At 38.9% G+C, this 16374-nt stretch overlaps 1 protein-coding gene across 1 annotated transcript in view; it reads left to right on the top strand.

The window, feature by feature from the left end:
• Positions 1-16374, top strand: part of AHR (aryl hydrocarbon receptor) — a 342269-nt gene that overhangs the window by 301149 nt on the left and 24746 nt on the right. Inside the window, exons 8-10 of the mRNA XM_085630795.1 lie at positions 32-141; positions 11969-12110; positions 14526-15783. Coding sequence (XP_085486921.1) covers positions 32-141; positions 11969-12110; positions 14526-15783 — 1510 coding nt within the window. The remainder of the gene's footprint in view (positions 1-31; positions 142-11968; positions 12111-14525; positions 15784-16374) is intronic.

Here is a 16374-nt window from a genome sequence, read left to right as displayed (position 1 = left end):
TGAGAAATAATTTGCCTTTTCTCTCTTACAGGGGGAGCATTGTGCTGGGGTACAGCGAAGCAGAGCTGTGCGTGAGAGGCACCGGATATCAGTTCATTCACGCAGCGGATATGATGTACTGTGCAGAGAATCACGTGCGAAGTAAGTGAAACTCACTGTATCAAGCCTGTGCTCAGACCCTAAATGCATCATTTGGGTCATCCAAGGACCTCACTGTGAATGTCCTGGTGAGGACAGTTCTTTCTTGGGCAAATAGAAACCGCAGTAGATAGGGACAGGCCCTATAAACATCTGCCACAGACAGTTTTCTCAATCCAAAATGGGGAATAACGTTCAGATGTTTGTATATTTCCACGCCAAAATGTGCATGTACTTGTATTGAATGGGTATTTTTCTTGTACATTTCAGCCAGTTTGACATGCCAACATTCACGTGGGTAAGGTTGCAGGGGATGCAGTAATTACTACTTTACCCAGATTCCATACCCCGTGCACACACGATCGAAAAAAGGCATCTCCCAATTAGGGCCTCAGTAGGAAAGCTATTAAACCTCTTTCTTTTAGGTAACCAACAAGAATCAGCCTGTTGCCTTTCTTTCACAAAAGCTTGTTGAAATTGTCTCAGTTTGTTGTTTTTTAAGCCAGTGTGCCTTTCGTTTTTGCGACTTCATTCCGTTGCAGGTCTGAGCAGCACACTTCAGTCTACCATGGAATTTCAGCCATCCAAACACTGGGAAGTATGAAAGGGCTCCCAACATCCCAAGTTATAAAGTTTAGATTGCAACACGTTTTGCATAGGAATAAAGGGTCACCATTTCAGAAATCACATTCGGGACTTAATCCTATATAAACAAAGCTCTAAGAGGTTTAAAGATGTGCAAATCAGGCTTCTGTGATGTGAGTTTAGCTAAGTCAGAGGTTATGGTGAGGTGGAGGCGGAATTGTCGTCCAAAGACTCCACGCTAAGGAACGCTCAGGAAATTTGGAAGCTGAAAAACTCAGTTTGTGCAGTTGTTTAGTTTGCTCTTCTCTTTTTGATTCGCTTCTTGTTGTTTTCAACAGCATTATATTTTTCTATTTCTCTTCTTGTATAAAATTTCCCTTCACATATTTAGTGGTCTGACTCGCTTCTGGGAATAGGTATGTATCACTTACCAAAATATAGTGAAAATGACACAAATTGGCATAGCGTGTATTTTAGGATGAGCTGAAAACGGATTCACTTAAATTAGAGATTAAGAAAAGAATATGTGGCAGCATCATGTCCCACCACCAAATATGCTGGGATGTTTGTTAGTGGAAAAATAATGCATTGTACAAATACACAAAGACAAGGTTTCCTAAAAATGTCTGCTTATGAGTAAGGCAGGCGTTGCCAAACCCAGTATGATTTAATTTTCTAGGAAAAGCTCAACAAGTTTGCTTAGCCACTGCTTCCTTGTGCCTCTCCTATTTAATTACTTGAGTCTCCATGCACTACTGGACTGCTGCGGTTGCCCATAGAGCCAGCCCGCCCTTGTACACGAACCACAGTTTGCCATGACACCAGCACATTGCACGTGGCTTGTAGGTCCCCTAGCACCAGGCAAGCACGTGACGCGTCCTAAGGAGAGCACCTCAGGCTCTGTTCAGCAGATGGACACGGCGGGAATCATGACATCTTTACCGGGCCATCATGGATGGGTATATAAAACCAGGAAAAATGAAGGAGCATACAAATATCTAAATAATACACCATGTTACTATAAATAACATTACATAAAACTAAAAAGGCGCTCTTTTTTTGTCCCTATCACTGCTTCAACCTCCAACTGCACAAAAATGTAGACATCCATGAAATGCCTTTGAATAACTAATAGCTGAAAGGAATTCCACAAAGTTCATTCCTTTATACTGTGTTGTGTAATGTATGTTGTAGTGTGTGCTGTTGTGTATAGTGGTGCCTGTAGCCAGACTCAAAAAATAAGCTTGTAGTCTTGACTCTTCAGCCAAAACCCACACCTTATTCTCTAGCACAGGCCAATAAAAGGTTATACCAGAAAACATGTCTTCAGAAGATCCATTCTTTCATCGAATAACACAGATTTGGATTGTGGTAATGTCCTCCTCTCTATTCTTGTCTGTGTTATTTGATGTCCAGCTGTGGTTCATGGAGTATCCCCATCGCTGATCCATTCTGAGTGCGAAAGGCATCGCCTAACTGGGGGAGTTTGTGCAATTCCCATCTCGAGGCCGAACTCCTGCATTCCTCAAACAGTCTGTGTCTCTGCTTGTGGTACTGCCAAAGTAGGATTCTGTTTGAAACTGTAACGCTAACACCTACAGGGTAATTCAAAACTATGGGATTTCCCCTCTCCGGCACATTGTCCAAATATTGTTTGCTCCTGTGATTGACGGAGAAAGTCTGTTCTGTGGTTCACCCCTGAAAGGCCTGTGTGCCTGATGAATTCACGTTCTGGCCCAGCCGAGTTGTAGATTCTCAGGAATAGTTACAATTGCAGCTATTTCCACATACAGAAATGCCATGCTAAAATTCAGAATTCTCGTGCACTCTAGAGTGCGGACTGTGTTACTAGACAGTACCATCGATGTGAATGGTCCAGTAGTTATCTTCTGCTCCAGGATTCGAGTTGCGCCCACTTTCCTAATAGTCAGATCTCTTTGGTTTTGCGTACAAGCCTGAGCCATGTTAAAAGACTGTTGTATTATGTAAATGGTGATGGACACCAAAAAAGGTACCCTCTTTGCTAAAACGCGTACATTTTCTGTGGGAAGTTGCTGCAATCAAAGTCCGTCTTTTCCCAGGCTAACATATCTGGGATTCCACAATAATAAGACCTGAAGACAAATCTTCTCGATTTATGTAACCGTACTTTGTCGAAGCCAGATACACCTTCTGAAGGCCATTTCTGAGATTTCACAGTTTCTTGCTGTGTAACTCAAGAGGTAATTCTATTTATTGGTTAGAGAGGTTTGCTGTCTGCAATGGAAAGGGTGAAGGTTGGTGTTATCTTGAGAGGTGATAACTTCATCTGTCAGAAGCCACCTGCCGTCACTGTGGGGAGACCGACATGGCCACAGTTCTAAGAGTTTAAACAAATGCATAAGTCATAGTCTTTAATCTTATATTTGAGGGAACATTGCCTTCTCACTACCTATTCTTTAAGCCCTGTTCTATTGTGAAATTAATTTTGTAGTGAGAGAGGCCAAAATCTTGATGTGTGTTGTGCTTGAGCACCCAAAAGGCCCAATTAGTTTGTCTCACAGAAATAACCTATTTCCTACAAGCCGAAGTTTGGTTCAAGCAACAAGGCCTTCCTCAAGGTCGATGTGTATGGTATGTTTGCAACTACAGATCAAAAACAAAGGAGCTAAGTTATAAAAAACTTAAATGTACAAACGAAGTATAATGAAAAGGTAAAAAATAGATCAAACAAGTCCAGTCACACACAGGAGAAAATAAATTGAAAAAATTCAAAGGACATTGTAAAAATATACCAAATTTACCAGAGTAAAATGTGGTCAAAGATAGGCCAAATTTGTCCAAATTTCAAATTCAGTTTGCAGTGTCATTCAAGTTTAAATTAGTCGGCAGAAACAGTGAAGTATTGTAGAAATTGCATGAAGACGTGAACTGAGCCTCTATTAGAAAGGTCTCTGAGATGCTTCCTATTCTCACATGCTCTTCCTTGCTCCATCAGTAATCAGGATCTCTAGGGACGGTTCCTACTAGGCAGGGTATCAACCTCAAATGCAGGCTTTTCTCAGCTCCTTAGTACCCAGACTTTCTGGAGAAAGTTCCTTCAGTAGGCAGGATGTTCTCAAGAGAGGGCTACAAATGTCAGTATGAATCCTAAGAGAGAGAGAGAGGAGACGGGTGCTACCATTTGTGAAAAAGAGTGCTGGAGTCAGAGGTTTGGAACATTCTTTAAATGTTCAGTGCTTCAGCTGTGGATAGGTCTTCTCCTTGGAGTGGATCAAGCAAGATATTATAAAGGGTATGAAGGTTCATTGTTGATATGGCCGTAGTTAATACTAAGAAAGCTCCCAGCCTAGACTCCCAGTTTTTCAGCAAAGTGATGCACTCCATTTCCTATGCACAGAGAACTCCCTTAAGAGAGTGACACATAAGAATTTGTGAAATATCAATGCCAACCGTAGCCACTTCAGCCCGAACTGCCAAGCCAGGTCCTCCCTGGCTCCCTGTGTGTCTTTTGCTTTCTCGCCCTAAGTGCGCCAGGTATGCCCAGACGTGGGTCCTGGGCTCACTGTGCCACTGGAATCAAGCTGTCCTGGCTGAAGAGGGCCAAACCCCGAAACCGGTACTAGGATGCTTGTTTCCGGTCCAGGGAGGACCTGGCTTGGCAGTTCGGGCTGGACTGTTCCCATGATTCACAGGGTCAAGACTGATTTGCGTATGGCCAGGTCTAAACTGGGGTGGCATGGTGAGCAAAAGAATGATGGATTTAACCCAGATCTCTTGACCGGGGCTGAATGCTTTGATTTGTTCTGCATTCCATCCATCAATTGTGTGTCTTTTACAGGCATCTGGAGCAGAGTCATCAGTAAGTTTAGTCCATCCATCAGCCAATTCTAAACACCCTCCATGACTCACGACTGAAAATATGCCATCATTCTGCATTGCATGAAAATTGTTTAGAGATGGAAGTTAAAAAATCCATTGGATCTCTAAAAACACCTATTAAATTTTACTTGTGGTCCACCATGAACTCTCTAAATGTCCAGTGGCATCTTCCTTTTCTTTCTTTTTAGAAGAAGAGAACTTGCTAGATCACTTTGACAAAAAGTCAGAAAGAGAGCTGAAATGTTCATCAGATCAGGAACGTATACTCCCCATGCTGCTCAGACAATATTGAAAGACAATAAGTTTGTCTGTATTCAGAAAGGTAACATACTGAAACTCTCCTTCCATGGACATTTTACCTTAGTTTCTTTCCAACATTACATTTGATTTTTTTGGTTATCATGTATGGCAACTGGTGCTTACTCAGGGGCTAAGTGTAATTTTAGACCAACGTTACGAAATTGAAATGTTTCACTGTTAGTCTACATTTTTTAGGGTCTAAATTGTTCAGCTCATAACAGATTGAGCTTAAGCAAGAATCGGCAGAACAGAGGAAAATTCTTCTAAACCTTCTGGACACAGCCTACTTGGAATCAGCTTTTCATTTTTTGTCAAACTTCTCAAGTGTGTCTGGAGAGCTGACATCCCTTTTATTGCTAAGCTCAAGGCTGCTCAAGTCACAATTTATACTTCAATAATGAAAACCAAAGCCTTTAAAAGACTGACTATGCTACATCAGGTCAGATTATTCATATTTATCTTTTAAACATACAAGACAATTGGATACCAGATGAGGTAAAACATTGTTTTTTCATCAGATGATGTCATCCCCCACTAGGAAAAACCTTTCATAAAAACTCCTTTTTACAAAGACGGGGTTCATCTTCAAAGGAAGCGATTCATTGAAGGACAAACAAACCATAGTACCGATTCCTTGGAAGGCAAACACTGAGCTTCTACTGTATCCATTTTCTAATTCGCAAACCAGATGGAGGATTTCAGACAGTTTTAGATTTGAAGGGTATGTACACATCTGTAAAGAATGTATTGTGCAAAATGGAACAATTTAGTAAATTAAGACCCAAAGGAGTCCTACTTTCAAATCCTGATTCAACAAAGTCCCATGATTTGCAGTGGGAGATCATCACCTTCAACTCATAGTAGTACCTTTTGGTGTTTTCCTTTTGGTGTTTCCTTAGCTCCAAGGGTATTTATGAAGGTATTGGCGCCAGTGGTAGCAGCTCTACAATTACAATACATACAAGTGTTTCCATATCTAATACCTGCTGCTTTTTTTAAGGTGACATCTGAGGAGCAGCTGCCTCAGAGAGTTGAGGTCCCGACTTAACTTGAAAAACATCTCATCTTTGTGCAGCTGGGGAAATACAATTAATGGCCACCACTTTCCCAACCCCTACAGGATCAGCGTTTCCCCTGCAAAACTGACTCTACTGCTTTAAGTCTCTTCTAAGCTTTCTAATATTGCTGCCTAAAACACCTGTCTGGGATTCTTTCATCCAGTGAAGCTTGGCATCCAGTACTCTCCTGACCCATTTGTACCTCAAACCTTTGATGGTTCATCTTCTAAAACATCGGTCTCCAGATTCTATATATTATGATTTACTGATTCCTTTAACACCTGTTTATACCCAAGCCTTGGCTCGGTAATTAGGTCCAGAATATTTTCAAAATGAGTTTCCTTTTCTCTTCTGTCTCCAGTGATAATCACAACTGATGCTAGGTCACTCAGGTTGGGAGCACCAATGTAAGATCAATGACTTTAAGTTTAGTGGTGTGACTTCTAGTAAATTCAGTCTTCAACTTGGAGGCAACATTTCAATGATTTTAATTTGCGATTCAAGAGAAAACAGTATGGCTAAAGATGGACAATTCAGGTTTCAAAGGCATTTATCAATTGGGAAGGAGTTCCCCTCGCTAGCACATTTTGTCTGATAATATGTTATAGGCAAATCACTTATGGATCTTTTGAACAGTTTATATTCCAGTAGTAGAGGTCAGGAATTTCACTCTTAAAGGAATTACCACCTTTCAAATGAGCCTCTTTAGATAATTATAGGTCAGTTTAGGTTAAAAGGATCTGTTTGCCTCTCAAGGTTCAGCCCACACTTCTACCTCTCTTCTACTTGGAGAGTTGGTTTTAGGATGCCTAGGGTGGATGTCCTTTCTTTGAGTTGACCAGAGGATCTCCATTATATTTCTCTTCCTACTACCCTCCTTCCAAAGGTGCTGAGAAAGATTCAGGAGAAAGCAGTTTTGGTCATATTAGTTGTCCCATTGTGGTCTTGCTGCCCTTGCATCCCACACTCCTCAATCTAGAAATTGCCTGTTGTCTTCACCTTCCTCTAAACCTCTTCCATCATCAATTTCCTATTCTATACCTTAAATCTCTTGTCCGCTTCTCGGGATGGAGGTTGACACAATAGACTTCAATTACAGGACTGTTCCAGAAATGTTGCCCAAGACATTCAAGGATTTTATTGTCAATCCACTCTAGCCTATTAAAATAAACATTGGTATTATTATGAAAGATGGTTCGAAAGCCAGGTGCCTACATCCCAAATCAGCAAGCCCATTTTTCATTTTACATTTTCTTAGAGATGGCTTTTCCAGAGATCTAGCACCTTCTCCTTTGGCAGCTCAGTGGCCAGCAATTAGATAAGTATACGGAGCCTTGGGGATCTGTGAAGAAAAGTATACTATTTGCTTCTAGACTTCTGAGGAGTTTGTAAAGCAAACAGTCTATTCTACATTTTGTTGTCCCTTCTTTGGATCTATCTACAGTACTGAAAGGTTTAGAAGCACCTTGTTTTAAACCTTTATCGTCTGTCCCTCTTTCATGGTATCTGTCAAGATGGTTTTTCTATAAAATGCAACATCTTTTCGTAGCTTGAGAGAGTTTGATTCCTTGGGTATCTCGGCCCATACCTTCAGCTATTTCCTGATAAGGTCATTCGTAGACCTGTTCTGGGTTTTGTTCCTAAGAGTTCCTCCCAGTTTCATATGCCTCAGGTGAGAATCCTGCCTAATTTTACAGCCTGAGATTGAGGCCACTTTTTATTAGGTATCAGACATCCACAGGGCCCTTTCAATTTAAGGGGAAACTTTTAATTTTTCTAATTCTTTGTTGGTATCCTTTGAGTACGACTAAAATGGGGAAAAAAACCTCTTCTACAACTATAAGGAAATAGGTATAATTGACTATTTCGCAATATTATTCTGGTCAAGAGATCTCTATGGGAATTCAGGCTTAAAGCCTGGTCTGCTTGATTCAGTTGGCTAATACATCTTCTGTAGGAATCTGTGTTTGAGCTCATGGACACAGGATTGAATCCTGTTGAGTAAACTTAGCCTTTAATTCTTTACAGCTTGATAAAATGAGTACCATTGAGCTGAGTAACAAAAGGCATCCGTTATTTCAGCACCAAAATGCTCTTCTGTATGAACATGTTAATTACAATTTACATGTAATGTTAAGTCAGCAAAAGGGTACCACTTGGGCTCATACAAATACTTCCCATTATAGACTAAATGTCCTAAAGCCAGAATCATGTAGTCTTGCCTCTGGTGTACTAGAAGTAAGATCACTATGATGTTCTGGTAATATTTTTTGTGTTTTTTTACTATGCGCTGGGACTTTAATCTTGGGTTGAGCTATGTAGGCTTAGGTACAAGCACAAGCACAAGACAAGGAAAATTGATGGGGCACCAATTAAATAAATACAATAATCTTCAATACACTGAGTACATGTCCCCTTCCTAGTCCTTAACCCATCCTCCCTCCGTCCCTTTCTTCTCTAGACACCTTTTTTCAGGGATATATTGGCATCAGTTGTTTTCTAAAACAGGAGTGCCAAAGGATGTGCAAAGGAGGGTGAGGCTAGCTGTCATTCTACAAAGGGAAGAAAGACATTGCTATTATGCAAGAAAAGTATTTCTTCTCAGTTATGTGTACTGTGGCAATCTGTTTCGAGAAGCTGGATGCCTCAGTTAAGTAAGGACTGGAAAGAGGAAAACCTCGAATCAGAGTAATTGAGATCACCGGTATGTAAATATTTCATTACTTGCCACTCTTTAATATTTGTACGCACACCCATAGTTCCAATCCAGAATTACTTTTCTATTTGTTAAGGCTGAAAAGATTTTTGAAATTCTGTAATACTCAGATTGACTGACTTACTGTTCTTATTTAGCTCTCACTAGCAGACTCAGTCACTTGGTGCAGGCAGGTGATTTCATTTGTTGGTTTGCCATTTCGGCTAGATAGGCAGAAATCTGACTATGCCTGCAGGTTTTCTGCATTCATTTGTGACACTTAAATGAGTACTTCTGGAGTGCTAGAAGGAGGACTGGGGTTCATCTGGCAAATGAAATACATATGAAATAGGCATTTACACAATTTTAACTGTGCAAATTAGCAAAAATTAGGAATGTGTTTCTTTCACTTGTCTGTACTTCCAGTATTTCTCCTAAGTGATCCAGGTATGCGTGGCTATATGGGAAAATCTCAGAGCCTGATTTAGATCTTGGTGGATGGGTTACTCCATCACAACAGTGACAGATATACCATCCAACAAAATATAAATCACATTATATCCTACGGGATTTATATTTCAGCGGACAGGATATCCATCACTGTGGTGACGCAGTAACCCATCTGCAAATATCTAAATCAGGCCCTTAGTATTGTAGTACTCCTGGCTAACTCATAGATTTCAGCTGCAAGAGTAAGTCAAAGCAGCATCATTATGAATCACACACAGAATATTGGACCTAATGGCACCAAGGGATAATAGATCAATAAACTTTCAAGCAATTCAACTCACCTCAGTCATTTTGATTCTTGGGGCATAATTTTAGAAGCAGGACCCTCTCTGTTAATTTTCAGGAATGAGACCTGTGAAGGGGCAGATGAGGAGAATGCAACTTACTTGGACCTTCTGCACATATGCTTTGGCAGTGTGGACCACCAAATCATGGGAATGGGACAGCCACATCGTCAAATGCATCTTTGCTTACCACTGCTTGCTTTAAATCATCACTTGTGAGCAAGATAAAATTGGACACTGCCCTACAAATCATACTATGGCAAAACTCTGTGTCCTGAAAGGCACACTGCTTTCTGCACTCATATTACCTTAGCAATACTGTTTAATATTTTTTACTAAATTAGAATGTAGTTTTCTGCACTAGATGTGCAAATATAGTTCACATTTTGTAATGATTACAATGATTTTCCTGCACTCTTTGGTTTTTCACTGTTTAGTCATATGTAGGTGGCCACCAATTAGCTCTAGAATGGCAGCACTTTCGGATGCCTGAAAGTATAAAACAATCAGTGTATTACTCTTGCAGAGAAGTACTATTATTATTATTATTATTATTTTATTATTTTTATCACACAAGAAGTGATACCAGCCTCCCAAAGTTGAGGAAGATAGTCATTAAAAAGTACTACTTACATTTTAAATATATCTTGTATCAAATTTCTAACAAAAGAAAAGGTTTAGTCAAAGTGATGCGTTACTATTAATGCACATTTTTTTTTATTCAAGTGCATAGTATTGAAATCATCAAGCCAGTCTTGTTCATTAGGTGCAGACTGCACATAGTGTTGCAATTTGGCATTTCTAGATCTAATAAAAATGTATTCTTTTTTGCCTTAAAAGTAAAAATAATTTTTTTTTGTTTACTTTGTTGTTTGGCAATTAAATATTTCTGGATATCTATGTCAGGCCCTCTGTCTATATACTTCCAATTAGGATACCTTATGGTAATCTTTTGAAAGGTCTGTCTTTTGAAGTTCACCTATTTGATTGCCTCCAAGTCTTTACAAAGTCTTAAGCTACAAGCCTCCCTGTCTTCCCATCAACTGGCATACTCCCATTAAGTAGACTGTACTACATAAATGCATCAGCATCAATGTAACCTGTACAGAGATTCCCTACTACAGAGAATTTCACTAAATTGTATAATGTAAAAACAATAATTTCGAGATATTAATATTTAACTGGGGTTAATGTAAGAATATTTTTTTTAAATTAAAATGGTAAGGGCTATGAATGTAATGTATTTACATTTACTCTAATGAAGGATTATGGTTAATACTAGGGTTACGTTACTGCTAATTATTTCATTTAGTTAAGGGTTATTACACTTAGTATTAGGGTTAGGTAAACAACAACTTTTTGTTTCAATTCAGTTGCAATGGTAGTTAGAGAGTTACGCTAAGTGTTAAATTTGGGATATATTTTAACTTAAAACAATTAAAAGTTTGGCTTATTAATAGGGTTAAAATAAGTATACTTATATTAATAAATTCCATTCACTATACATTGCTTAAGGTTTGGATTAGGGGTTGATTAAAGGAATTATTTAATTTAATTTAACGTAGTTTACTTTTGGGTCAGGATTACTATTAGGAATAGTTAACAATTAATGAAAAATAATGTAAAATAGTTAAGGGTTGGGTTTTGGGTGTACATTACGGTTAGATTAAGGATAACTATTTAATTAAAATAAAAGAAGGGTTAGGTTTTTAATTGAAATGAGGGTTAACCGAGGTTGTGAGATTTATTAAAATTTGAGGTAACTTATTCTAAGTTTAGGGTTATAGTAAGGTTTATGAATGAGTTAATTAAATAGTATAAATTCAGATAGCTTAAAAAAATGACGTATTTCCTTTTCAGAGTGTGCCATCGATATAGTGGCACCTTGAAGTAGTAAAATGAAAGCCCAAACCTCTAATTTTCTCTAGTCTTTTTTCTGTGATTGAGACAGATATTGGGTAAGGTCATGATCTAGACACGTGTGTATAATGCGGTATTTGTGGTAGTAGTAGTAATGGGAGCAGTAGTAGAAATAGGACTAGGAGTAAAAAAGCAGGAAATAGATGAAATAAAGGCTGAAAGGAAAATAATTTCACATGAAAATAAAAACCTTTTTAAAATTATTCAAGTTTCCTCTCCCTACCCTCATGTATTCCTTGAAATTTGGAGACATCACACATATCTTCTTAGAAAAAACAGGTGTTTTCCAGAACTGCTTGAGAATAGCATTCGTTTTGGTGGATAAATTCTATTACTTATAGGGGAATTTAATAGAATGTATGGACATTTGGTAAACCAATGAAACTGGACTTTTTCAGAATCATATTAGTAAAACATAAAATATGAACATTCTAATTTTCTGGGTAAAGTGATATGACAGAAAAGTGGACTGGATACCTTTAGTGACAAAGTGATTATTTTTGTAAGTAATTAAGACTATTTTCCACCCATCCGAACGTTTTTGAATGTGTCCCTTTTCTTTCCTAATCATTAAGGTGTCACTGTACTAAATGACAATTCAATGGTTTTTTTCCTAGTGATAAAAACTGGAGAAAGTGGAATGACAGTGTTCAGACTTCTAACCAAAGAGAATGGATGGGCATGGGTACAAGCAAATGCTCGCCTTGTGTACAAAAATGGAAGACCAGATTACATCATTGCCACACAAAGACCTCTTACGTAAGCACTATTGTTAAATGTGCATGTCAAATGTGTATGTTCACTCAGAGCATTGAACATAAGTGTGAGTCATATGCGTTATTCATGACCATTGACAATGAAACTGAATAATCATGTAGGGAGAATTGTTTACCTTTTAACATTCGGTGCCCTCTGAAGAGAGGAGACTTCTTATTATGTCTGAATTTGAGGAGTTTTGAAGCTCTTTTGATGTTGACAGTGATAGCTTATCTGGAGACCTGTGTACCTAATCAAATATCAACAATGATTAAAGCCTAAGCTTCCCAGGTGAAAAAATGTAAGCTTACAAAAATCATTAAACAGATATTCAATTGCTGTTTTCTCATTCCATGAGTACAGAATCCAAAACATAGGTGCTTCAAAAAACGGTGAAGTGACAAGAGTTAATTATAGAATATGGTAATGATGGATATATAGTTCTTGTCTGTCATCAACTTATTACGTTGATGTTTTGACCTATGTGCTACTTTGTAAAAGGGCTTCATCAGGACGTATAAGGAAGCATCCTCTAGCACAATGATTAGGGAAACCTCCTAATATTCAATAGTAAAACATCTGTTTAGATCCGCATCCCTGATCTCTAATGATCATAACTTATAACATAATCCTAGTTGCACTAGAGCAGGAAGCGCCCTATCAGTGTAAGGCCATCTGTCCAAACAGCAACATTTCTGTTTAGATCTGTATTCCTGATCGCTAATTTAGCATGTTTCCTGATGCCTGGAGCTATGTTTTGGATTCTGTTCTCATGGAATGTGCAAGTCCTGATTAAATACCTGTTTATTGCTTATGTTTAAACTTCCATTTCTTCCACCTAGGAATCTTAGGCTTTAAGCATCCTCCGAGGGAACCACTGTTTATTTCTTGATTGCCCAAGTAAAGTCAGTATTGTCTTGTCAGGCATGCATTGATGTATTTTCTGATAGCCTTGCATGTGTCCCTAAAGCTATCCTGTGGCAGATGGCAGTGAGACGGTTAAATATGTATGTTTCTATGAAAGGTGAGAAATGGGTACCAAAGCAGAAAAAGGAAAAACATAGATAACACCAGCGTATTACAATCCCAGTGAAGAGAAAATGTAGTGTAGAAAGAAAAGGAGATATCCAAGGTCAATGTTTGGAGGGCACCAACTGAAAGTGTTTTTAATCCCAATCAACTCAGACAGAGTGGTCAGAGAAGTAGAGTAAGGTCCTTGTGTGTACTAGTCATGAAATGTCTTGTCAGTTGACAGAAGACTGCAGAGTGGAATGATAGAAGATTGCAGTGTGGAATGACCGACAATACCAGGTCACAATTATGAAACTAGATAATAGGTGAACGTAATGGCTGAGGTGATGAAGTTGCTATGTGTCTGAGTACAAATATTTGACAGAAGGAGACTTGAATAGATTGTTAATGAACAGATACAGTGTGAACCACTTGAAAATAAGCCATTCCAGAGAAAAGTAGGAGCTGAGATATCAGAACTGGGAAGAGTAGAACGGATCAGTAAAGTGTATCTTTAAATGGGCTGGAACCTCTGCAAATTTGAAGCAATAGTTAAATAGAGAGGTTAGACTATGAAGGACCTTGAAGGTGAGAGTGAGAGATGTAATAGTTTATGAACTAAAGAGAGTAGATGGTGCTTAAGAAGTCTTAGCAGATATGATGATGGAAATTATTTCAGTGAGTCACATAGAGATGAGGTGCAATAGATTAGATGAGTAAATCTGGATACACTGGGGATGTTAGAATGTGTATCTGAAGCAGGCAATAGTGTGGCAACAGTTTCTCTTACATTGATTGTTTGTCAAGAGAAATGGAAAGCAAAATCATGTGCTCATTAAGGCGGGTTAATATCTGATATACATGGTGTGCAGAGTAGATTGTTCATCATGAATCAAGTGGTTTGGGTGAAAACAAAGAGGGCAACAACTTCTGGAACATTTTTCAAACCATAGATGGGTATTCTTTTACTGAGCTGCTCAATATTTTACATTCACATTTAATTTTTTTGAAATATAATAAAGCTTTTCTTTGTTTTCAAATAATGTGATCATATTGTCCATTCAAGCAGATTCGGTTTGGAACCAAACTCTGTATGATAGCCTTGTAGCCCGCCGTAGCGGGCTATACCGGCAAATAAAGGCCCGCTGCAGCGTTAAAGGCCCGAGCCGAAGGCGAGGGACTTTAACAAGGCTGCGGGACTTTAATAGCTGGTATAGCCCTGCTTAGAAGGGCTATAAGGTTATTAGAACATTCTGCCACTAGAGGGCAGAATGTTCTAATTAAAAGTAGACCAAGGTCTTATAAATATTTTGAGAACTTCTTTTCTTTCGCCTTTATATTTCTGAAGGTAGAATTGTGCAAAGAGTGATCAGCAGGTCTTTCACTCTCATATGTTTATACTTTTAGGGAAGAAGAAGGAGCAGAGCACTTAAGGAAAAGAAGTTTGCAGTTGCCCTTCATGTTTGCTACTGGCGAAGCAGTGTTGTACGAAGTGACGTTCCCTTTGGCTGGTTTGATGGATCCCTTGCAGATGAAGAGCAAAGGTAAAATGCCAAGAGGAGGGAGCTCAACCAAAACCCCTTCACACAATGAGTCTGTGGATCCAAGCTCACTTCTAGGAGCTATGCTAAGGCAAGATGAATCGGTCTACATCTGCCCTCCTGCACCAAAAACCTTCACCTTCGAGAATATTTTAAGTGAAGCAAAGGATGAACTAAGCAATATAATTTCCAGTGACTGGCAAGAAAATCTGGTGCCAGTAGGTACCAGTAATATTTTGAAGCAAGAACAAGTAGAGAGTCCAGACACATTGAACCCATCTCTTATACTGGATGGTACAGGAATGACTCCAGGAAACAAGGATAATGAACTCTACAACATCATGAGAAGCCTGGGCATTGATTATGAAGACTTGGAACTTCTTCAACAAGATGAGGCTTTCTTCAAAACTGAATGTGATTCTTCAGACATTGGAGATATTGATTTTGCTGATGAAATCCTCACATATGTGCAAGATTCTCTAAATAAGTGGTCAGACTGCATGTATTCGAGCAGCCTTCAGAAAAATCCTGCTGCAGATGGAATGAACAACAGAATGCCTCAAGTGGCAGAAACACAGCACCTTCCTCAGCAGTGCCAAAGGCAAACTATCCCCCCTCAGCTATATCACAAAATGAAACAAATGCAGGTTAATGGCATGTTTGCAAACTGGAACTCTGTCAGTGGGATGCCGTTTTCCTGCCACAAACAACATTCGGATCAATATGGCTTCTCACATGTGTACAAAATCAATTCAGATTTTCCTTACAAGTCGGAAATCACTAATCCCCCCTCTTCCTGCACACAGGACTTCATGCCATATCAGCAGCCAAGTAGCTTTGCTCCCACTTCACTGGCAGCTGAAGAAATGGATTTCCATGTTGGGGACATTGAAAGGTCAGACTGTCCTGTTATGCCCAGTTTTGAGGGTTGTACGAATTTCTTACCACAAAACTCTCAGAGTCAGCCATGCAGAGTAATCTCACAGCCAATGTTCGGGACAGTCCAGCCATGCTACGCAGGTGCTGTGTCAATGTATCCATGTATTCCAGAAACACAGCCATCTTGCATGAATCAGCCATCTTATGACCCTTTGATGGAAAGTCAGCAACCATTGTTAAATGAGGTAAATAGCACCATTCAAATATTTATTCTCTAAATGTTGCTAATTCCAGTAAACCTACATTTACATAATATGAGTTACATCACATCAAGGAGAGTTTAGCTCCCACGTGCTTACATGATGTTGGCTCATTAGTGCGTAACGGAGCGTTTTTTCACTAGTTTCAAATTTCGACTGTTGAAATGCAAATAATGTAGTGAAGTAAATTCCTATTTTTTTGATCCTAGATACCCCGCTTCTTGGTAAAGTCAATTACTGATTTTTAAGAAATTGCCTTTCGAGAATGCAAGAGAAAAGTTGTGGATACGAAATAACATAATTCGGGTGGAAAAACAGATTCTTAATAGCAGCTAATGCAAAACACAGATTTAGAAACTTAAAACCAGACACCTAAAGTAATTACCGGCAACTTTTCTACCTTTCAAATGTCTATGCTTGAGCCAATTCTTATCATTTGTATCACAGGAAATCACTTATCAACAAGGAAATCAATAGAAAGATGAATACTTCCTGCTGAAATATGGCATTCTCAAAGGAATTGCAATGTGGTCTACTTTAAGCTCAAAATTAAGAGGTATTTGTGGTGTATTGGTG

The sequence above is a fragment of the Triturus cristatus genome, chromosome 10 (assembly GCF_964204655.1).
Source record: "Triturus cristatus chromosome 10, aTriCri1.1, whole genome shotgun sequence".
In the NCBI taxonomy this organism is placed as follows: domain Eukaryota; kingdom Metazoa; phylum Chordata; class Amphibia; order Caudata; family Salamandridae; genus Triturus; species Triturus cristatus.
The sequence above is the reverse complement of the archived record's forward strand: the minus strand, read 5'-3'. Positions and strand labels throughout refer to the sequence as shown.